Here is a 22,529-nt window from a genome sequence, read left to right on the forward strand (position 1 = left end):
ACACACACACACACACACACACACACACACACACACACACACACACACACACACACACACACACGGCAGACATCTGATAGAAGCCATCTGTTATTTAGAAACTGTGATGCATTATTAAGCCACCCCAATCCTAATATTCATGTTTTCTTTATTTTGTCTTACACTGAACATTATTTACACCTTTGTAGCATAAAGTGCTGTTTTGATCCACTAGCCTAAAGGCAGAGCTATAAGCTGTGCCCTGGGTGACGGATAAAGAGCTAAAAACACAAATTTTTATTACATATTTAAAAAGAAAAGTTTACACATCTAGTTCAACTATAGTACCCCCCCCCCCCAAAAAAACCCCTAAATCTACCAAACACTTAATTAAAACAATACAAACCTTGTTTAACATCAGAGAAAAATGCATTGAACCTTAATTATACAGATACAGTTGTATATTCCTTCTAGGATTTCTAGGACTTCCTTGTGGCTCAAATGTTAAAGACTGTATAATTTTGTAATTAAGCTCTTTTGTGCTCCTTTTGCTATATTGTCCCTGCTAAATCCCACACACTCCTAATAAACTCCAAAAATACCTCATTTTTGCAGGATGGCTTGTGAGCAACATCATGAGAAAGCCTGTCCTGCATGTCATTCTTTACCTGAGAGCCTATTTGCCTCAGCTCCAATCGCCAGTCAATATTTGTTTAAAACCAGAGGAAGGGTAAGCTCACACTCCTCAGTATCCTGGTTACCTTGTCCCGACTGGTCCTGCTGCTGCTGCACCCTTCCAAGCAGCTCCAGCAGCTGCATTAGTTGCAGGTAATTTGTTTAGGAGTCACCGTGGAGGCCGAGCCACCTGGCTGGAACGAGTTGAAATAAACATAATGCCACAGTCATGAGTTTGGACCTGTTGGTTTTATCACCAGCGGCTCCCTCACTAACATATTTCCTCCACAGAAGATGAAGGAGAATTTTATTTGTATCACAAATGCATAATGTGTAAGACGACGTTACTCAGTAGCTCAGTCTCCTCACGATGAATTTAGTTTTTTACTGAAGATTTAAAGCATGTTCGTATATCATGTAGCCCCTCACTCATGTTGCTAGCAGTTAGAAACAGTACTGTGAAAAAGTATTTGCTCTTTTCCCCACTGATAATTTAATTTTGCATATTTGTCACATTTACAAGTTTCAGATCAAATAATTTGTAATATAATTATTAGTTATTAGCTTAATGAGTCCCCATTAAATCAAGAAATCACTTAAACAGAAGCTGTCTAACAAAGTGAAGTAGGCCATAAGAACTCAAAGAGCAGCACATCATGCCACAATCTAAAGAAACAGCTGAGAAACAAAGTCACTGACACCTGTCGGTCTGGGAAGAGTCACAAAGCCAGTCTAATTCAATTCAATTAAATTTTATTTATATAGCGCCAAATCACAACAAAAGTCGCCTCAAGGCGCTTCATAGATACAGAGAAAAACCCAACAATCATATGACCCCCTATGAGCAGCACTTTGGCGACAGTGGGAAGGAAAAACTCCCTTTTAACAGGAAGAAACCTCCAGCAGAACCAGGCTCAGGGAGGGGCGGGGCCATCTGCTGTGATTGGTTGGGGTGAGAGAAGGAAGACAGGATAAAGACATGCTGTGGAAGAGAGACAGAGGTTAATAACAGATATGATTCAATGCAGAGAGGTCTGTTAATACATAGTGAGTGAGAAAGGTGACTGGAAAGGAAAAACTCAATGCATCATGGGAATCCCCCGGCAGCCTACGTCTATTGCAGCATAACTAAGGGAGGATTCAGGGTCACCTGGTCCAGCCCTAACTATATGCTTTAGCAAAAAGGAAAGTTTGAAGCCTAATCTTGAAAGTAGAGATAGTGTCTGTCTCCTGAATCCAAACTGGAAGCTGGTTCCACAGAAGAGGGGCCTGAAAACTGAAGGCTCTGCCTCCCATTCTACTTTTAAATACTCTAGGAACAACAAGTAGGCCTGCAGAGCGAGAGTGAAGTGCTCTAATAGGGTGATATGGTACTACAAGGTCATTGAGATAAGATGGGGCCTGATTATTTAAGACCTTGTATGTGAGGAGCAGGATTTTGAATTCTGGATTTAACAGGAAGCCAAAACAGGAGAAATCTGCTCTCTTTCTAGTCCCTGTCAGGACTCTTGCTGCAGCATTTTGGATCAGCTGAAGGCTTTTCAGGGAGTTTTTTGGACATCCTGATAATAATGAATTACAGTCGTCCAGCCTGGAAGTAATAAGGCTTTGTGGCTCCAGTGAACAGTGCTGAAGCTTTCCAGGAGCTCAGAGAAGAGCCCAGAACAACATCTAAAGAACTTCAGGCCTCACTTGGCTCAGAAAGGGACCGGGAAAAAATATCCTCCGAGGGAGAGTCCAAGGAGAAAAGCACTGCTGATTTTTCTGCCAAAAAACATCTGGATAATCCCCGAGACTTCTGGGAAAATATTCTGTGGACTGACGAGAAAGGCTGAACTTTCTAGAAGGTTTGAGTTCTGTTACAACTGGATCAAATCAACAGAATTTCATAACAAGAACATCAGAGCAACAGTTGAACATGGTGGTGGTTGTGAGATGGTCTGTGGCTGCTTTGCTGCTTCAGGACCGGGACAACATGGATTCTGCTCTCTGCCAGAGGAGTGGGCCACCAGTTTGTGCCCTGAAGCTCAAGAGCACTTGGGTTATGCAGCAGGACAATGATCCAAAATTCAGCACGCGTCTCTAATGAAACATCTGGCTCAAACAGACACGTACTGACCACGCTGTCCTGCTGAACAGTGAGCAGTTACTGTAGGAGAGAAAGGGAATATGGTAGCAGTTCACTCAGTTTCAAACAGCGACTGTTGCAAATGGAGGCTTGCATTTGACTAAAAAACCTAAATAAATGAAAGATTCACTTGTACCAGAATAACTGGAAAAGGTTGGAGGAGGAGAGAAATACCTGCTGATAGGACAGCACTTCATAGTGCAGCTGGACAATGATCCAACCCAAGAGTTCATCAGTGCTTTACAGAAACTGAAGGCAAATCTGAAGACATGGAGACACACGCACATAAGCAGCAACTGAAGTAGGCATATAGTAACGTTCATGGGTTTAAGAATTCATGCATTCATGCAAAGGATGAAGTTTGTCCAATTACTCTTGAGCCTCTACACATAAACAGGCTTTATTTTGGAAGACTTGATGAAATGATTTTGGCTAAACCTGGAAGGCTGCACTTCAATCACAGCTTGATTATCTGATATAAAACGTGGTGTGCTGTGCAGAAGCAAAGTTACAAGAACGATGTCATCGACTAAAACAGCCGTGGAGCTAGGCTACCTGTCAGCATTACTAACTGTGTCTCACATTGTGCCACAAACTTTTTTCACCTCGAGCCCACTGTGGCATCTTTGTAAGTCCCTCCTTCTTTCATATCATCTTTTCAACGTACAGCTTGCTGGGTGTGAATGTCAGGGTGTCTTGGAGAGTTGGTGCATGTGCCAACCTGGCACACCTTACTACATTACTTCCTTGACTTACTCTGGGGCTCTGCTTGTACCTGCTCGCTGTGTCATTGTTGGTTAAGCTGACTGGTTACCGTCCACCTGGGTAAGTTTGTCTGCCCAATCAGAGTAACACAGATAACATGCAAATATGCTAACATTAGTATCTACATTATGCCACTCTGTATCTCACTTAAACTGTTAGAAATAAATAAATGAAATGTATTTTACCTGCTGAGAAAGTTACCATGTTGGTAACGAGCTTACTTCTCAACCTGTAGATCTCTACACCTCACACCTCCACTGTATGACATTCCTATATTTCATACTCAATTCAAATTGCTTACACTAATGCAAGCAAACAAAGGTCAAAGCAATCTGAAACTCTGACCAAGCTGCTTGTAATCGCAGCTTATGGTGGAAACTTTCAGGCCTTCTTGCTTGAAAAAGCCCTGCGTACCAGACATGGGTCATATTTTCTTATCTGAACATACAATTTCCTTTAAAATACACCATTTTCAGGCCACCTCATCTGCAGAGTCTGTGTGAGAGGAAGCAAACATTAGTGCACAGCAAACATAGTATTTGAATGGTACTCAGCATGTCTGCTGGAGCTGCTGTTTATACCTTTGCAATCTACTTTGCAGTGTATTTAAACACGTGCGTGAGTTATTCTCTGTAAATGTTACTAACTCGTTCACTGTTTTCCAGTATTGATCCGCTCATGCAAATGCCCGAGTGAAATGCCCAAGCACATGTAGCATTAGCATATTGTTTATTTTTAGGCTGTTCTGGAGTCATCCTGTTGTTACAGTTACATCCTGTTTTGCTCTTCCTCATGTTTTGTCCTGATCCACAGCGCAGTAAGTGCTGCATATAGAAAAAAAGGGGCAGCTACAACATTTTATATATTGACTTTATGAATCAAACTTCACTGGGCTTGTCTGTTTCCTAGCTGCCTCTGCTGTGACCCTCTGCAGGGTTATACTGTATTAGTGCTGTTAAGACAAGCGTTTGTGTCTGTTCAGCAGGAACATGATTACATTTGTGCCGTCTGCCAAACTGCTCAGTACTATCTGTAAATGGATGAGCGGAGTGAGGGGCTGCGTGTATGTGCTGCCTGTAGGCTATGTGCTGTTTCCTCTGACAGTTACTGATAATGAAAACTCATGCAAATGCCCAAGGCCTGTTCTCTCGCTCCCTCGGCTGGTCCTTGCCTCGGCTCTGTCGTGGCAGGGTGAGTGTTAATATTTTAAGTCCTCAGTCTCTGAAGAGTTGGCTGAACAAGCTGCTGGGTTTCTATTTTGAACTCAAATAAAAGAAAATGAGTTTTATCTCGGCACTTTGTCTAACTCCCTCAGGCAAACTTGCTTCTTTTGTGTTTGATCTGTCTGCTCAGACACCTGAATGCTAACAGCAGCGTGCGCGTGTGAGCCTGTCGTCACAATTTAATCGTAATTGTCTACAGAAAACAATTACTATATGTATATGTATTTTTTATTTTATTTTTTTTTACCGTGTAAATCAACTACTTGGATGTCCCTCCTGTCAGAGCAGCGGGGGCAAGAGGAGGCGGTACAGCAGATGTCCTGTTCACATCATCCTCACCTGGATTAGTCTCCAGGGTAACGTTCCACCTGAAGGAGGGCATTTATTCAGGGCAGTGTGTGTGTGTGTGTGTGCGTGTGTGCGCAGGTGCGTTCACTCACTATTCAAATAGTCCATACTCAAATTGACCCAGAAAACAAGCAGTGTTAATACACTCGGGGACAGACACCTGGAATATAACATTATGCTCCAAAATATAGGTACTGATCTATTTAAATGTAGATATGTTTGAGAAGTTGTATTTAAATATTAAACTATGTGTTTAATATCTATTTTTGCCATTAGTTTCACAAACGTCACTTTTATCCCAATGCAGAATTGGAAGGACAGGGCTGGTAAACAACACTGAAACATTTATTTACACTTTCCCAGTAAATACTACTCCTCGCTCCATCACGCCCCTCGGTGCCTCTGTTTAATAGTAAAAAGGACCGTTATACCAAGCAGTTTGCTGGTGCATAAAAATTACCACCAGAATCTACTTTAATTATTTAAATAATTATTGTTATTATTTATTATTATTTTGTTATTTATTTAATTATTGTTAAATAAAAAAACACACGTGGATGTGTGTTAATATTGTGTATTGTGTAATACCAAATTTAAGCCTCAGGAAAGCGTACGTGGGGGTGGTAGCTGGCACCGAGTCCTGTGAAATAATCAAATGTTCCATGACCTTTAGCCAGCAATGCAGAGCGGTCATCAGATAATAGCTCTCAGTGTATTTGCCACCGATATTTTGCATTTGACTGGGTGAATGAATGAAGGGGTGAACTTGTGACCTCTGCCAATCACAGGTCATTGTGGGATCTGGAAGAAGCAAGCGTTTCCTTTGATAAAAGAGGAGGAGAAAATAAAATAAATATATCCTCTGTGTACTACAGTACTGTGCATATCCTGACTCATCGTCTTAACTAATTTCATGACGGTTATTTTATGATAATTGTGTTTGTCTTTCACTCTAAACTAAGCTTCATGTTAAACTTTCTTTCTGTGTTGCCAGTGTGAAAATATCATTTGAGCAAAGATGAGTTAAAGCGGTTAAACGACATCACTGTGTGCTGTGTAGCTGGTGCAGCTCGTAGCTGCTTAGACAAACCATTTATAAGTTAGCAGAGGCAGCGCTGAAGCTACAGAGGAGAGGGAATTTGCTTTTGCGCTACGACTTGACGAACTATTATTAAACTTGACCCACAGCCGGTCAGCAGAGCAGAGCTATCGTATGACCAGCAGGAAGAAATGAATGGATTTGTTATACAGACAGATAAGGATTCAAAGTAGAACTGTACTGTACTGGCTCTGAGCTGGACTACACTGCCCCTCATGTATGCAAATCCCCACCAGCTGCATTTAACAGGGAAATAAGGTGTGTGTCAGTGTCAGGTTTGTGTTCATAGGTAAGGATATATCATTTATTTTACCTCGGTTTTAGCGTGTTCGGGCACACCGGGTCATTACGCTTCAAAACTGAACAATTCATATGGATTTTGTGCCCAAAAGGGAGGCAGGTCCCCACAACATGTCTGTGTAAACAGTTCATGATGTAGTATGTGCGCCTGCACACAGAGCATCTGTGTCTTTATAAGCCTTTCCTTTCACCTGCCATCACCTGCTCTGAAGGCAGGCTGGGTGACACAGGCTAATGCACACACACATGTGGAGTGAGGGGCAATGAATGGGCTATCAGCAGACAATGAGAGAGCTGTTTGTACAAGTAAGCAGCACAGACACACAGCGTGTACCCAGTCATAGCAAAATGAGCTCTTTACTGTATGTTTAGTGAGAAAAGAGGAATATTTACTCCTCCTCTTCCCACACAAACTGGAAAGTTTTCACTGAATTAACCGGAGAAACGGACTCAACTAACTGTCAACCTTAATTCATGATGTTCACTTTATTATGTTTGCCAGCTTCTGTGTAATAACCATTTTAGCCACTAGATGTCACCAATGATGAAGGAAAACTCCACCGCTTCTTTAATCATTGTGGTTATGATCAGGTGTTCAAACCTGCAAAAATGTAAATGTAAGAGATGCACATGGACAGGTGATGCCTGTAGGTTTAACGTGGTCCGCATCTGATGAACTGTTCAACAGTTTTCAGTCAGCAGTGGAGCTGTTAGACAAATAAAGACAGACAGACAATAAAGCCTGTTCTGTTAATAAGAGGTGGAAAAGGTATACAAAGTACGTTGAGCTTGTTTTATTTATAACATTAAATGTCAAAGGCCATTCATACACATTTTTGGAGCTTCAAAGAATAAAAATAAAAATAGGAAAAATGGGGCAAAACGTGCAAATATAATTACTACATCTGTAATACAGCTTTGATCAGTATTGTTAAAAAGCCAGATGACATTTAAAAGTAGAATAAACCTGAATAAGCTTCTTTTTTCAACAAAACGTACAACATAAGCGTTTAGATCATGTTTGTTCTTCAGTGTACGTCAGAATGCTCATGTAGGTGGACTCATCAGCCTAAAGACAATTTCTTTATGTGTATGATGTGTATGATACACCTCTATGTGTGTTCTCATTTGTATAATGAAAACTGTGATTTGGTCTGATCCTAATCTGAAAAACAAAGCACTGCAGTTTTTACTACAGCACTTCACCCTCCAGTTCTTTCCAGAGGCGGAGGAAAAGAAAGAAAAACATGTCCTAGATGAAAGTGACACATGTCCTGGGCTCAGTGTGCGGCATTCCTTGGACCCTTTGCCACCTCGAGTTTAGGATCCAGTTTACCTACTGCAAAGAGTGAGGGGGAGGGGGAGGGGGAGGGGATCAGCTCCCAGAATGTGTCTATTGTCCCGCTACACCAATCAAACTGTTGTGTCAGTGCGTTGCCATTGTATAGTCCTGGGTCAGGTTGCCACTGACCGTGGCTGCCATATTGATGACTAAGTCAGTTTGGGGCTCTGAGGACAATGGTGCTCTGGAGCCTCCACAAAGCACGAGGCTAATGCTCCCCTTTCAGCCGGCCCGCTCAGCTGCTGAGTGTGCAAGGCTGCTGGGCAAATGGAGTGGCTCGGGTCCAGGGGGCCCAGCCCTATAAAAACACAGGCGAGGGTCTCTCCCCCGACATTGATTATACTGGATCTGTCCCACCTCAGTACCGTCTGTAAGTATCTCAGCACTGCCTCAGACTTAGCTGCAAGAAACAGTGACGGTGACAGCTTTGTGTACTAGGTGGAAGCGACAGGCAGCGAGACGCTCCTCACACTGTGGCTTTGGTAGTTAGTCTATTACAGACGCACTTTGTTAACATTAAAGAACTTTATCATGAGGACAGCTGTGTATTCCTATAATAAGCTGGCAAGATGATGCCTTTCGGGTGTGCTTGTGTGTGGCTTTTAAAGACAATGCAGGCGTTTATCTGAGTGCAGTGTTGTGTGCTTTTCCACCACAACAAAATCAAACGAGCCAGACTAGAAAGAGATGAAACTTCATAAGCTTTCACTCTGATTCTGGCTGGAAGTGGTTCTATCTGCCACGCTGGAGTCTCACGGTGCAGTTTATGAGCTGGAAACGTGGTTGCTGATTGAATCTCCATCTGATTGAATCTGTGCTTTAAGGAAATGGAAAAGCAAAGAATGAATGGAATTTTTCACTTGTGACACCTTTGGAGAGTGAGCTAAAAATAGATGCAACAAATGTTTTATTTTTCGCCAAGCTTCCAGATAAAGCTTGCAGTTTTAGGATAATTTAGAGATGTGCCTGGCTCGCTGACGACCTCTACCCCACTGATTGCTCATGCTACCCGGGGCTTTAGTTGTGATTGTGTGATGGTGTTATTCCTAATCTGTTTTATGCTGAGGGTCTTTATTAAACTCTGTATGTTGTTCAGAGAGTAACCCCCGAGGGAGAAGCAGCAGCCATGAACACTCAACAGATGGAGCAGATGGGCCAGTTTAAGATCACAGTCTGGGAGGAAGAGAACTTCCAGGGAAAGCGCTGTGAGTTCATGCTGGAGTGCCAGAACATCATGGAGAGGGGCTTCAACAAGATCCGCTCCATCAAGGTGGAGAATGGACCGTAAGTGAAAGACACATTAAAGCTGTTTATACCTGTAAGCGCATTATGGATCAGCACTTTTTCTTTTTATATTTCAGTAGCAACATCTTGTACATTCATGTTTGTTCTCGTGAAATTTGAATCTCACTGACCTGAAAAGGTCGGACTAAAGCAGACAGGAGTCAAGAAGTGGAGCAGACAGAATAACAAAAACTCTAAACCTGCGCTGTTATTAGTTTGCTGCTTGGCATGTACTGCTTGCATGTGTGTGTGCGTGTGCATGCATCCAAGTGTGTCCCTGTTGTGATATGAGTTGGCTGCGTGCAGCTGCTGGCTGTGACTCGTGATCAGATAAAAAGGCCGGGGTGGGCACAGCCCGGCAGCGGCGGTGGAGGCAGGAGCAGTATCTAATGTTTGCTTTGTGCTCTGCAGTCACAAAAGGAGCTGCATGCTGCTTTTGTGAGCGCTGGACTCTATTGTTTAAGAAGGACGACAGTGTCAATATCATTGTGTTGTGTATTTAGTCGTCCATTAAAAGTTTTTATTGTTTAGTGTTCTTTTTTTTTTTTATTTGGGGATTATTCTGTCGTTTCCAGCACATTTAACCTCAGTGTTTCTGTCTCTTTTCTCAGCTGGGTGGGTTATGAGTACCCTGAGTTCCAGGGACAGCAGTTCATCCTGGAGAAGGGAGACTATCCTCGCTACGAGGCCTGGAGCGGAAATAGCAGCTACAGAACCGAGCACCTGCTTTCCTTCAGACCCATCAAGTGTGCTGTGAGTCCCTCCTCCTTTTCATTTATCTGTTTTCTCTTTTTATCAATCAGTCTTTGTAAGCGATCTGTCTTCTCCACGCCTCCTGAGACATTAACCTCCCTCCTTCTTCTTGTGAATCCTGCAGATGTGTTTGCATATATTTATTTTAATGCATCACTTACAGGCTACTCATCCTGTGACGCTTCCTATCCTGTTAGCTTTAGAAATGTATTTTTTAAAGGTCTCTTTCCTTGTCTGTTGTTCCTTTAAAATAAATATGGAGCCATAGGTTCTATATGTTTTCTAATCAACCCTGAATAAAACCCTCATAGTTCTTAGCATTAACGTCCTCTTTATTTCTCTAATTACGTACCAACTATAATGTAATAAAACAGCTTCGAAATGAGTTGTTTGCTTCTCTGCAGAACCACAGTGACAGCAAGGTGACCATGTACGAGTGTGAAGACTTCCAGGGCCGTAAGTTTGAGCTGTGCGATGACTACCCATCCCTACAGGCCATGGGCTGGTGCAGCAAGGAGGTGCCCTCTATCAAAGTCAACTCAGGAGCGTAAGTTACACGTTTTTCTCTGTGTTCAACGTCTTTCCTTAAAATAAACAACATGTGCACGTGCTTTTACTTACATATTGTGCTCTTATTTTACTCAAGTTAGTTTTTCATTTAACACGCTGCTGCAAAATATAGCTTGACGAGCTGCACACAGTCTCCTGACTTTGTGCAGTGTTATAAAATATATGAAGGCTCAACCTTGTAATTACACTGAATTTACCAAAGTGCATTAAACTTTAAAGACTAGCAGAACCCAAAGATGCTTTACTGAATCCTTTGATGTGACCTCGACTCTAACCCTCCCTCCTTCTTTACAGCTGGGTTGCCTACCAGTTCCCTGGTTACCGTGGCTACCAGTACATCCTGGAGAGAGATAGACACCAAGGCGAGTACAGAAACTACAATGAGTACAGCACCCAGGCTCACACCAACCAGGTGCAGTCCATTCGTAGGATCCAGCACTAAGCCTCCACACTGCCGGCCTGACCCCACCTGAAAAAGAAAGAAAAAACCCCTCCCCATAATCGCTCTCTCAACTTGAACCCTGGACAGATCGCTGTCACAGAACAGTAGATGGACAAACTCTTTCTATCACTCTGTGGCTCTGCATGTATGGATATCTAAGTACCTACTTCTACTATCATGCTGAAGCATGTTCTTGAAATTCTTGAAATAGGAAATAAAGGCTTTTCTTCAAAACTAGACACTGTTTGTCGGTATTCTTTTTCTTTCTTTTTTTTTTACATGAAAGTTTATCAACCCAAATAGAATAAATGGAAATGAAGAGCTCAGAGAAAGTGGCTGTAATACTCGACTTCTACTAAGCTATTAATCTGTAGCTGCAGTTAGACTGCAGGTGTCCAAGCATTGCAAAACCTTTGTAGCTCTATGAAGACGTTGTTCTCAGAGGCAGGTTTTGCTTTGTGTTTATTTGAAGTGCATATTTGGCCTTTCAGTGAACATCCCTGGAAAGATTTGATTCTGTTAGGCTTTAGGATGTATAATGTTGTTCTTGTCATACTGTATTCTTATTTCCAATAAACAAGAGCACAAGATCACTTTGGTTTCTATTATTTGTTTTTCAACTGTTTGAGGCACAGTTTGGCAAACTGACCAATAAGGCAACGCTCCGTGAAAGCAACATGTGGCAGTTGGCCACTCAAAGCCGGCACCTTTAGACAGCTGACACTCCTTAACAGACATATGTAAATAAGAAAAAAACATGGGCATGAGTGGCTTTTTATTTCATTTCAACTGACTTCCTCTGCTATGATGGTGTTAAAGAGCTATTGAAGCTAACAAACTTAATAAAAAATCCAGCAGGAGTTCCCCGAGAGACAAAACATCATAAATGTTATGTTTTAGTTTCAGATAAAAGTTTAGATACATTTTAGGTTTCACAACTTAATCGATCAGTTTGATCCAAATGAAAACTGCAGCCTCTGCAGTATAAAATCAAGAGATATCCAAAAGCAGCCCTTAATAGTGTGAACAGCATACACAGCATTACACTCAACCTTGCATACCGTGAGTACTTCATTTGAAAGTCTAGTAGCTTAGCATTTGTTTGCTCACTCTGATGTGTCACTGTGATGTTGATCTTACAGTCGCACTCCGGGTTCCTGGAGTGTGTTTACCTCCACCTACACTCCTCCTGTTGGTCCAGGACATAGGATTCCGTGTTACACCCCCAAAAAAAGCTTTCACAGTCCCACACCCAAAAAACAGGATCTTTATATAAATGTGTAACCACGCGGCACACACCTTTCTCAAATATACATTCCTCTGCAGACTGATTAAAGCCGCTGCAGCGCAGATTACAGAGGAGTGACACTTGAGTAGACAAGAAAGTTACAGCTGCACAGCTCAGAGCACCAAGGTAAGCTCGAGACTTTACAGAGAAAACTTCATTGTTACAGCTTTTCGTAATGTTTGCAGGGTTGATTAGTCTGTGGTTTAGAATTACAGCTTAAAATATGAAGTTACTTCATTCGATTTGAATATTTAAAGTTGTCAAGTAACAAATTGAGTCCAGTGGTTATTGTGGGGTTTGCTAACAGTGACACTTTTGACTCTTTAGGTTTACAAGTGAGAAATGACACCACCTGGCTACCGGCTGATGCTAACTTTGCTTTTTATATATTTAAGATTATGTGCTCTAGCTCAGATAAATGACTTTTTTTTACTCTTTTTTATTTTTGCTTTTAAGTTTGAATGTTCCTCCAGTGGATTTCTGTCCTCAGACTGAGCACAGGTGGACGTTTATGCATCCATTTCTCTTCCTTTCACTTCTCCAGTGGATTCAGTCTGGCTTTCGAGGCTTGTTTTAAGTTGCCTGTGAATTTTATCTGTTACACAGGCAGCTAAAGCAAGCCTTGAACACCAAAGACACACCTACCAGGACATCTCCAAACTGAAGGGGGACAAAATATGCTGTGAAATATATGATTATGAGCTCTGTCAGTTACAAAGCTTTTCCTGTGTGTGTGTGTGTGTGTGTGTGTGTGTGTGTGTGTGTGTGTGTGTGTGTGTGGTGCTGATATTTTATTCCGTACACTTGATGCTCTGGTGCTTTTTAAAAATAAAAAATAAACACGTGTGCATTTGTGCGTGTCTGACCTCAGTCATGTGACTCATTATAAAGATGATTAATGATAAGCAGATATCCACTTTCAGTTCAGTCAGCACAGAGGACTGATTATATGTTATGAACTAAGATGTCATCTTTACAAAGGCCAGATGTATTTTCAGCAAATTAAAGGAACTAGTTTATGCATCCATGTCCAGTTCAGGGTCATGGTGGGCGGGGCTTTGAACATATCGCAGGTTGCCAGTTTATGGGCGGTATGGCAAACTTAGAATCACCAGTTATTCTAACAGGCATGTGAGAGGAAGTCAAAGAGTGGATTTGTTGCTGTGAGGCAGCAGCGCGAAGCCTTTTTTAAAGAAAGGTATCTGTTAAAATCTTTGTTCGAGGTGGCAAAGAGGATGGCTCAAATGTGCCAAGTGACAGAAGTGAAAGTGCTTTTGTGTTTATGACCATGTTATTAACAGACAGCAGGTATATGCTGCACTGTGAGGTTATGATGCATTCATGCTGTTGTTGCGGACGGAAAAAGACGAAGAAAACGTGTCAGAGTCTTTGCATTTGGTGTTTTTAATAAAATGGATTTTGTTGTATGATATAAAACATATTTGACAAGATGTACTGGAACCAAACCAGGGACACTGAACATATCTAAAGACATTAAGTCACCAGAACCTAAATAAATATTAAAATATTAAATATTTTGGTACATTGTTACTGCGTCTTTGACACACTATTTAAAGAATGTTGAATTTTCAAACTATAAGCTCCCCAGCGGAGGATTTTCTTAATAAAGGTAATGTGTGTTATTAGTTGCATAAAGCTCTATCATCAGCCCGCGTTGCCCGTATGATGCCTTATTTACGCCTGAAGAAATGCGCAGACTCTAGCACATGGCCATAAAGCCCATGGGCTTTTCACTCCACTGCTTCTAAAAACACAGACGTATAAAATTATGAGTGGACACGATAACGTCAACGAGCATCACGAGGCATGGTTTTAAAGTTACGACCTCATTACCCCCAGATTGAGGCCATATAACCTTAAACCCACACAGAGCAGGTTAGGAGGGATGAAATGTTCTTGTTTTCTCGTGGCCACTGAAGCGTATTTTTTCAAGGTAAATATTCTTTTTCCAACATGAAATAGGTCTTTGTTGTTTGCCGAGAGGTAAAGAGGCGGAAAAGTGAGGAGGATCTGAACTGGTTTCCATGTCAAACACTTCAATTCACCATAGAAACTCAGATCTTAACGCGGAAACTTTATTAAACTGTGATGGTGGATTGATAAGGGCCGAATTTCTATTGGCCTCTTTTTATTGTGGGCGCCAGGCGGGCTGACAGAGGTAAATTGCTCTTTTAATTAAAGCAATGCACCAGGGGAAATTGCTGTCTGAATATTGTCTCAGAGATGGGGGCCAGTGACAGTTGCCTGGAAACTTCAATCTGTCTACCCGCATTTATTCCAGATCACAGTTATGAGATAAAGTTTAATAAAAATCTTTTCCTCCGCCACCAACGAAATGAAATCCAACCCTTTCTGAACAAGTGAACACAATGAGACAGGACTGCGGAGGAAACCTCATGTTCAACATGTATCTCTCAGGTTCGTCATTTGGTCCCATTAAGAATGAGAGAAACAGCCCGTTTTATATATCTATCGAGATTTTTTACATTTTTCTCCGGGTGTCGGTGTCCTGCCGACGATGATGCTCCGTTTCCAGGCCAGAGCATTGTTCAGCCTTTTCAATCTGAAAGCCCGTCTGCTCTTTTGTCGGAAATCGGAAATCCTTTTTCCTGGACGCGTTTCCTGGCTTCTAGCAGAGACTGCAAAAGGCGACATGCTCCAGGCATTAGACTGCAAATGGACCAGGATACAATTGGAATTTTGAAGCTCAATGTTTGAATTTTAAATCTTATTTTGTTTTATTTGTATTTTTTTCCTTGCGCTCCAGTTTGCAACATTTTAGAAAAATCGGGGCATTTTTGAGCAGCTCTAATCTCAGTCCTCCGGTTCTTTCAATGCATTTTTCTACTTTCTTGAGATATTGCGCTTCTTGCTAGATTGTGCCTATAAAATCTGACCATGAAGAGATTTTTGTTCTTCTAAATAAATATTAAATCATAATATTTTGAAATACAAGCGATAAAAATCATCTGCATAAGAAATCCTCTTGTCGTAGTTTCTGGATGAAGATGCTGAAAATGTGTCTGTTTTCATTTCAGATCCAACAGAAAGTCTGTTGAAAGAAAGCAAAGGAACCTCCTGGGCTCCGATAAATACAGGAGTTCAAAAAGGTAAGAGGACAAACTCAGAGCCTCGTCCGCAGAGACGCTAAATACCGTCACTGCGGAGTGTCCAGCTCCTAATTAGCAGTTTACTTATTTTTAATGGAGAGCGTCTTCAAACGCAAAGATATATGAAAACATAAAAAATGATATCATAATAATAAAAATGATGTTAGAAAATAGTCCCACAGAAACCTCTCAAATCATATCGCAAACGGGTCATACATAAAAATAGTTTCTGAAATAAAAAATATTGATCACAATATCATAATTAATGTTAATAAATCAAAATAGATCACAATAATAGCAGGATTTTAATGCGTTTACTCTGCGTTTCATGTATTTCCTATAGTCGCGTCTTTAGGTTTAATTCAGTTCTTTTTCTCATGTTTTTTTTTTTGCACCATCACATTATTTTTCTTTTCTCCTCTAAAACAGATAATTATCAAAGCATCTCCGGGATCATTTCGAAAGAAAATAAAAATCGTGTTTATTTTATGATTAAAAAAACACAGCGGCCAAAATGAATTTGTCACGTCTTGTGTTGGACGCTAATATTCACTCTTACTGCTCTCAGGACTTCCTGCAAAGATGTTTTAATTAATTTTAAATTTCTGGTGATTATGAGCAGCGTGTTTTTTAAATATATGTTATAGAAAATATGGAGAAGCTAAATATAACCGGACCCATTTAAGCTGCTTTAGAGGAGTAAATAGAGATTTGTAAAATGATGTCATGATGGAGTTATTATCTTTAATTATATGTAATAAAATAACTGCGGATCTTTTGCGTGTCTTACATTATTTAATACCTGAATTTTCAAATATGATGAAATTCACAATATTATCTTTCATGAACTGATAATGCTGAATTATGTAAAGCGTTATTTTGAGACCAGTTATCTATCTATCTAGATATATCATTTTTTACTTTCTAGACAAAATTTTGTATTTTTTGGTTTGTTGTTGTTTTCGGGATTTATTTCAGATTATTTCCGGACCAGTTGTGATTTTCTTTTCTTCCCACACTCAGGGAGTGGGCAGATTCAGCTCTGGCAGTTCCTGCTGGAGCTCCTCTCTGACAGCACCAACATGTCGTGCATCGCGTGGGAGGGCACCAACGGAGAGTTCAAGCTCATCGACCCTGATGAGGTGGCCCGGCGCTGGGGGGAGCGCAAAAGCAAACCCAACATGAACTACGACAAGCTGAGCCGGGCGCTGCGCTACTACTACGACAAAAACATCATGACCAAAGTCCACGGCAAAAGATACGCCTACAAGTTTGATTTCCACGGCTTGGCGCAGGTGTGCCAGCCGTCCACCACCGAGCAGGCCATCTACAAATTTCAGGGCAACTTCTCCCCGATCCCCTTCTCCGGGATTTCCAAACTGAACCTCGTGGCTCCTGGCGTGGGGCCTTCGGGGTTCTCCTACTGGGCTGGCTCCACACCAGCGGCTCTGTACCACAGCCACAACCTCCAGCCTCCGGGGCCGTTTGGCACCGTGTCCCCGTCCCACATCGGCTGCGTCAACAACATCAGCAGTCTGAGCACCATCAACAACCACTACAACTGACTCTCGATGCGTATTTTAGACACACCGGGAAACCGACACACTGCAGTGAGGGAGGACAGACAAACAGCACAAACACGCTGACTTTGGTGTTTGGCGGGGAAAATATGATTTAGGCTCAAAGTGGTTCAAAATTAGATGTTTTTAAAATGTCATGTCAGGCTTTTTTAAGCGGCGCAAAGTTGTGTTTAAAATCAAAATTATGACTAATAATGACACCGGAAGTCTTCTTGCATGTAAGTAAGGCACGAAAACCTAGAAATTAAATATTTAATTAAATTTAATTTAATCCTTGTGGAGAAGCGATTACGATCAGATTACGCACAGTGCTTTGAACCTGAGCGCTTAATTTGAACCATAAATATTCCAAATATGAAATGTCCTTATTTAGGCCACTATCAGTGAGACGTAATCGGAAACCAAATAAAGGTTTACACGATGCTTGTTTTTGAAACAACAAACAAATAGTGTACATATATTTAAAAACGTTGAATAATAAATCATCTTTCAGATCCATTTCCTATCAGACCTCGGCTCCCTCGCTCTCCCAGCCCTTTCCCTGAGTTCAGTGTTTGTTTTCACATCTTCAGGTGGATTTGCACCGACGTGGGCGCGAGCTGCCAAACTACCATCGGACTAGTGGCGCCATCTTGTGGTTATGGATGAAAACAGGCTTGTTGGACTGGAATGAGACTCGCTTGAATCATGCTGTCACGTCGATCACCGTTTGGTTATAAATCAGATCAGACGTAATGAAACTCTTTGTAGGAAAAACAAACCTCACGCAATAACAAATGAAAGCAGCGCACAGACACGGGGAACAGGAACTTTGTGTGAAATAGGCTGAGTAGAAACCGAAACTGTGAATTCCCAAACTGCTCTGTAAATACTGTAGAGTAGAGACCGGCTCAGACTATAGAAGCTCTTCAGTGATTTTAAAGTGAATTCATTCACACTGTGACTAAAACAACTGTACCAATAAAAATACATAAATAAACTCTTCTGAATAAAAATGTTGTCACTATTGTGAGATTCATTTATTTGAAAGCGTGATCTTTATGTTGACCCAAACGTGGGTGAGCCTGTAAATGTCCTCCATGCGCCAAACCGTCAGTGCTGTTTCTCAAAATGCAAACTTTTATTTGGATTTGTGAACTGACCGCCTGCAGCAGTCTCGGTAATCAGAGAAAAGTTTGCAGTATTTGTCTTGATGCATGCTCAATCATCCAGCTAAATCCCAAAGGTTGATTCTGTTCACCTGGACGCAGCGTGACTTCTTCAGTCTCAGCTGACTGCAGGTTTCTTATAAACAGTACATTTGCACAATGACTGAAACCAGCACCACTGAATGAACAACGGGCTGTGAGGTCAGTTTCATGATCGTTAATATGCAGATTGTCATGACCACTGATCATCAACCACTGGTCTAAGACCATTGATCAATGCCACTCTAGCACAACAAAGAGAGCTACCTCGTCAGCCAGGACTCTGCAGTCTATTTACACCAGGGGTAGGCACCTCCAGGCCTCGAGTGCCGGTGTCCTGGAGGTTTTAGATGTGTCCATGATCCATCACAGCTGATTTAAAGGACAAAATGACTCCTCAGAATTTCTTGAAGTTCTCCAGAGGCCTGCTAATGAACTAATCATTTGATTCAGGTGTGTTAACCCAGGGTGGGATCTAAAACCTGCAGGACACTGGCACTTGAGGCCTGGAGTTGCCTACCCCTGATTTACACCAACAGGCCAGTGGACACTCTTTCAATGATGAGGATGTACACATCGTGCGGAGCGCGGAGTCAAGGAGGCCATTTACGTGAAAAGGGAACGACCATCTCTGAATCAAGGAGGGGGCCTAAGGGTACATCTGTCACCATCTTACAATGCTGTGATTGCAGCCGTTCCCCAACTCTCTGTGAATGGGACTCATGGCCATGGATCAGTGGTCTTTGATCAATGTGCATGTTAATGATAAAGGAACTGACCTCCCAGCTCATTGTTCATTCAGTGGTGCTGGTTTCAGTCATTGTGCAAATGTGCTGTTTATAAGGTTTGAAACCTGCAGTCAGCTGAGACTGAAGACGTCACCTGGATCAGTGACGAAACGTTTCTCTCACTGACAACGTCCAGATGAACAGAATCAACTTTTTGGGAGTCTTGCACATTACGTCAGCATGAGCTCTGGCATCAGCCACACTTTATATTACTGGTTTGTCAGCATGATGCTGTCTATGATGCTGTCACTGACAAAAACAACATATTTCAGCTCATAATGTGCTCCTGGTCCTGCAGTGACTCATCCTGTTGGTCCAAACAGACCCACAAACAACCAGCCATCTTTATCACTGTGAATTACAAACAACAAACAAGCTTTATTTGTCAGATTTATTATTACAGGTGAAATGCATGTGTGGCTTCTTTAAAAAGAAGAAAATATTTATTGTTCTTTCAGCTGTGGAAGTATAAAAATATACAGTAATGTGAAATTGAAGCGTTCGACTGAAAAGTCCATCAAATGTGCTTACGCTGTTTCAAGTGTCAGCTGCTGCTCATCGTGAAAGTGACTTCAAATAAGAGACGTAAAATAAGGGCAGTAAATCTTTTCATCCATGTGGGGGCAGCACAACTCCTCCAACGTCAGGATCCAGCTTATGTAACCAGGTGATAGCAGAGCTGCTCTAATATAGAACATGGAGCATTTGCAAATAGCAGATTAACCCCAAACCTCATTTTATAAAAGTGCGAGACTGCAGAGGTTTGCCTGGGTGAGCACGACCAGTGGAACAATGGGACGTTCACACGTTTTACTGGTTATATATAAATAATTAAAACAACATTCTTAGCAGATATCAGTCAGTCAGACTGATCAGTGATTCAGAAGGAAGGGATGTGTGTGTGTGTGTGTGTGCGTGTGTGTGTGAGGGAGGGAGAGGAAATAGAGAATGGTCCACTCATTCACAGCACTGTTTGTGTGTGTGTGAGTGTGTCCTGCATATCAATTGGAAAGACATGGAGTCGCTATTGACAACTGAATTTCTCTCATGCCTTGGTCCCTTACCAACAAAAGAGTCATGGCACGCACACACACACACACACACACACACACACACACACACACACACACACACACACACACACACACACACACACACACACACAGAGAGAAGAAGGGTGAAAAGGTATGGATGCCTCTTGTGTTGTTTACCCCAAACTGTGCTTCTTGTAATACCAACCATGGAAACTCCACGGGGATTGAGTCACTTCCACAACACCGCGATCGTCACTGTCTTCTCCGCCAGCAGCTCTGCCACTAATCTGCTGTGCCTATTGTTGCTGATCCTCATCCTCGCGCTTCTTGCATAACAAACTAGGTGGGTGTTTTCCTGCAAGCCACAGGATTAACAGTGTGAATGCAGACGACCGAGGAGCGAAAAGAAAACACACGAAGGAGGAGGAAGAGGAGGAAGCGAGAGAAAGAAGAGCTAACTGTGTTACTTGGTGGCACCCAGGTCATTAGTGAAGCTTCCTTAAAGGTCTTGTTTGTCACTTGAATACTCGAATTCAACATATCTGGATGTGCTAGCAGTCATTTAGAGAGGAGAGCTTATGCAAGCTGTCCACTTCAAACGCTCCATCGATTCTGGGCAATATTAGTAAAGGTTTCATTTACATGAACTTGAACATAGGCTTCAGCTTCTGCTGTGTGAAAATGGATTTGTAGACGCTGAAAGCTCCAGAAATGATAACATGAGCTTATTTGAGCTGCAGACCAGCAGTTTAAGTGGTTGATGCATTCACTTGTCTTATCAGACCAACAGTAAACATGTAGTTTATCAAACTGCAGCAAAACAAAAAACTATTTCCTAAATATTTGCCTAAATTCGTCACATACTCGGTGAACAAAAGCAGGTCCCTCCATCACAGCTGTGCGTTATTAGGACAGAGTAAGGCAGTCACTGGGACTGGGTTGCTGTGTGTGAAGTGCAGTCAGTGAGTCATTCCTCCAGCAAGAGAAAGTGGTAAGAAGCCTCTTCTAATTTAGAACAGCACACCTACGTGGTGCTGAAATAGACTTGAGAATCAGAGGGTGAGAGAAAGAGACTGGAGGATAGGAGAGGCTGAGAGAGGTGAGGGAAGGAGAAACAGTGTGCTGCTGATTTATGTCCTTTTATCAGAGACACCTATATTTTTAGACGCTGACCTTGATTCTCTGAGTTAAAAAATAAAAACAAAAACACCCAGTACTTATTTGCCCCCATCTGGAGAAGAATGTCCAGAACACGAGTGCATGAACCCACTGAAGACACGTTTTTAGCTTTAACAGTGGACTAATTATTAGCTTTTATTTGAGGTTTGGTGTGTTGAATCCACCTGAAACCAGTGTAAACATGTAGTGGAAGGTGAGGCTCCCGTGCACTCTCTGCTCTCCCACACCTGTTCGATATCGAAGGACTGCATTTCGAACAGTTTGATGTGGAAAATTAAATAAAACATATCAAGGGTCGACGTTACACTGAATACAAAAGCTTCAGTATTTTGCTTGAAATGTTAATTTGTCAGTTTAGTTAATGGTCTGGGATCAGAGCGACCTCTGCGCTTCAAAACCCTGTTTGGGATTTTGGCTGTTACATAAAACTAAATGGATGAATAATCATGCAAATTGATGCGGTGTGAAATGATTCACCGGCAGAGAAGACAAAATAACAATAAACCCTGTGTAGGTGTGTGATGAATGAAGGAATTAACATTACGTATTGTATAACTGGGTTAAATGTAAGAAAGCATCATGCAAATGCAACAGCATCGCCTTATGTAACGCGGGTGTAAGGTGAAGGAAATAAAGTAAAACGAGCTGATCAGTGAAGCGATTGAAGATTTCTGGGATCCTCTGTTTGTCCCTACCTTGCTATTTAACAGTGGTGACACAGTACCTCTCGCAGCAGCCCGTCGCTGCAGTAATCTAGTTAAAGAGATTAGCAGAGTGGTTATGTAGCAAGTCGACAGCAAAATAGACATAATCCCTGTAAGGTGTTGTCCTGGCTGGTCCCAGTTTGGTCCTTTTTCCTCCCATACGGATGAAGATGGCAAATGTTAGGTCAGAGGGAATCCCATTACATGGGAGAAAGAAATAAAGTACTCAAAATAGGAACTAAAGTTAACTAAGCTGCTTTTCTAAACATCCAGACTGATAAAATGCCTCCAAGCATGCAAATAAAGCATCTTTAAAATCTTAGTCACATAAAATAAAAACTATTATAATCACAAAGGTTAGAGTAGTAAATAAAATGACATATTGTAACAGTATGAACTGTTTTACACAAGGCTAGCTACAGATGGGTGACAAATTAAAGGGTTTTTGCAAATCAATGCAAAAGTTGTTCCAAGTAAATCATCTGTATCCAGTAATGTAAAATGTTTATCTTGACTTGTATTTATTTGATTAGATTGGTGCAGATAATCGCTCCGAACCCAGAATTTAGTAATTTTGACATTTCTCGAGTCTTGTCCATAGTTCAGCTTTCAGGACCATAGTGACATTCCACCCATGCATATGGCTCGTGGGGGTCCCTGATAGGTAAATATGAAATTAAAGTGAATGGTTTGTTAGGGCCTTCACAGTCTTCAGATCCTTAATTCCGTT

The 22,529-nt window shown here is 41.7% G+C and overlaps 2 protein-coding genes across 2 annotated transcripts; both read left to right on the top strand.

Annotated features, from left to right (window-relative positions):
* Positions 1 to 8,214: 8,214 nt before the first annotated feature.
* Positions 8,215 to 11,137, top strand: cryba2b (crystallin, beta A2b). Its single transcript, XM_005743735.1, has 5 exons — positions 8,215 to 8,229; positions 8,956 to 9,143; positions 9,755 to 9,896; positions 10,301 to 10,443; positions 10,761 to 11,137. Exons 2-5 carry the CDS (start codon positions 8,986 to 8,988, stop codon positions 10,906 to 10,908), a joined length of 591 nt encoding a protein of 196 aa, XP_005743792.1. The 5' UTR covers positions 8,215 to 8,229; positions 8,956 to 8,985; the 3' UTR covers positions 10,909 to 11,137.
* Positions 11,138 to 11,216: 79 nt separating this feature from the next.
* fev (FEV transcription factor, ETS family member) lies at positions 11,217 to 16,987 on the top strand. Its single transcript, XM_013913503.1, has 4 exons — positions 11,217 to 11,246; positions 12,301 to 12,322; positions 15,256 to 15,327; positions 16,351 to 16,987. Exons 1-4 carry the CDS (start codon positions 11,217 to 11,219, stop codon positions 16,890 to 16,892), a joined length of 666 nt encoding a protein of 221 aa, XP_013768957.1. The 3' UTR covers positions 16,893 to 16,987.
* Positions 16,988 to 22,529: the final 5,542 nt, after the last annotated feature.

The sequence above is a fragment of the Pundamilia nyererei genome, unplaced genomic scaffold, assembly GCF_000239375.1.
Source record: "Pundamilia nyererei isolate P.nyererei 1_Seehausen unplaced genomic scaffold, PunNye1.0 scaffold00135, whole genome shotgun sequence".
Lineage (NCBI taxonomy): Eukaryota > Metazoa > Chordata > Actinopteri > Cichliformes > Cichlidae > Pundamilia > Pundamilia nyererei.

Excerpts from the sequence above, each read along its gene's own strand:
- cryba2b (XM_005743735.1), top strand. The coding sequence starts at position 8,986 with ATGAACACTCAACAGATGGAGCAGATGGGCCAGTTTAAGATCACAGTC. Across the intron at positions 9,144-9,754 it reads ATCAAGGTGGAGAATGGACC|CTGGGTGGGTTATGAGTACC; the intron begins GTAAGTGAAAGA and ends CTCTTTTCTCAG. Across the intron at positions 10,444-10,760 it reads ATCAAAGTCAACTCAGGAGC|CTGGGTTGCCTACCAGTTCC; the intron begins GTAAGTTACACG and ends CCTTCTTTACAG.
- fev (XM_013913503.1), top strand. The coding sequence starts at position 11,217 with ATGGAAATGAAGAGCTCAGAGAAAGTGGCT. Across the intron at positions 12,323-15,255 it reads GCACAGCTCAGAGCACCAAG|ATCCAACAGAAAGTCTGTTG; the intron begins GTAAGCTCGAGA and ends TTTTCATTTCAG. Across the intron at positions 15,328-16,350 it reads AAATACAGGAGTTCAAAAAG|GGAGTGGGCAGATTCAGCTC; the intron begins GTAAGAGGACAA and ends TCCCACACTCAG.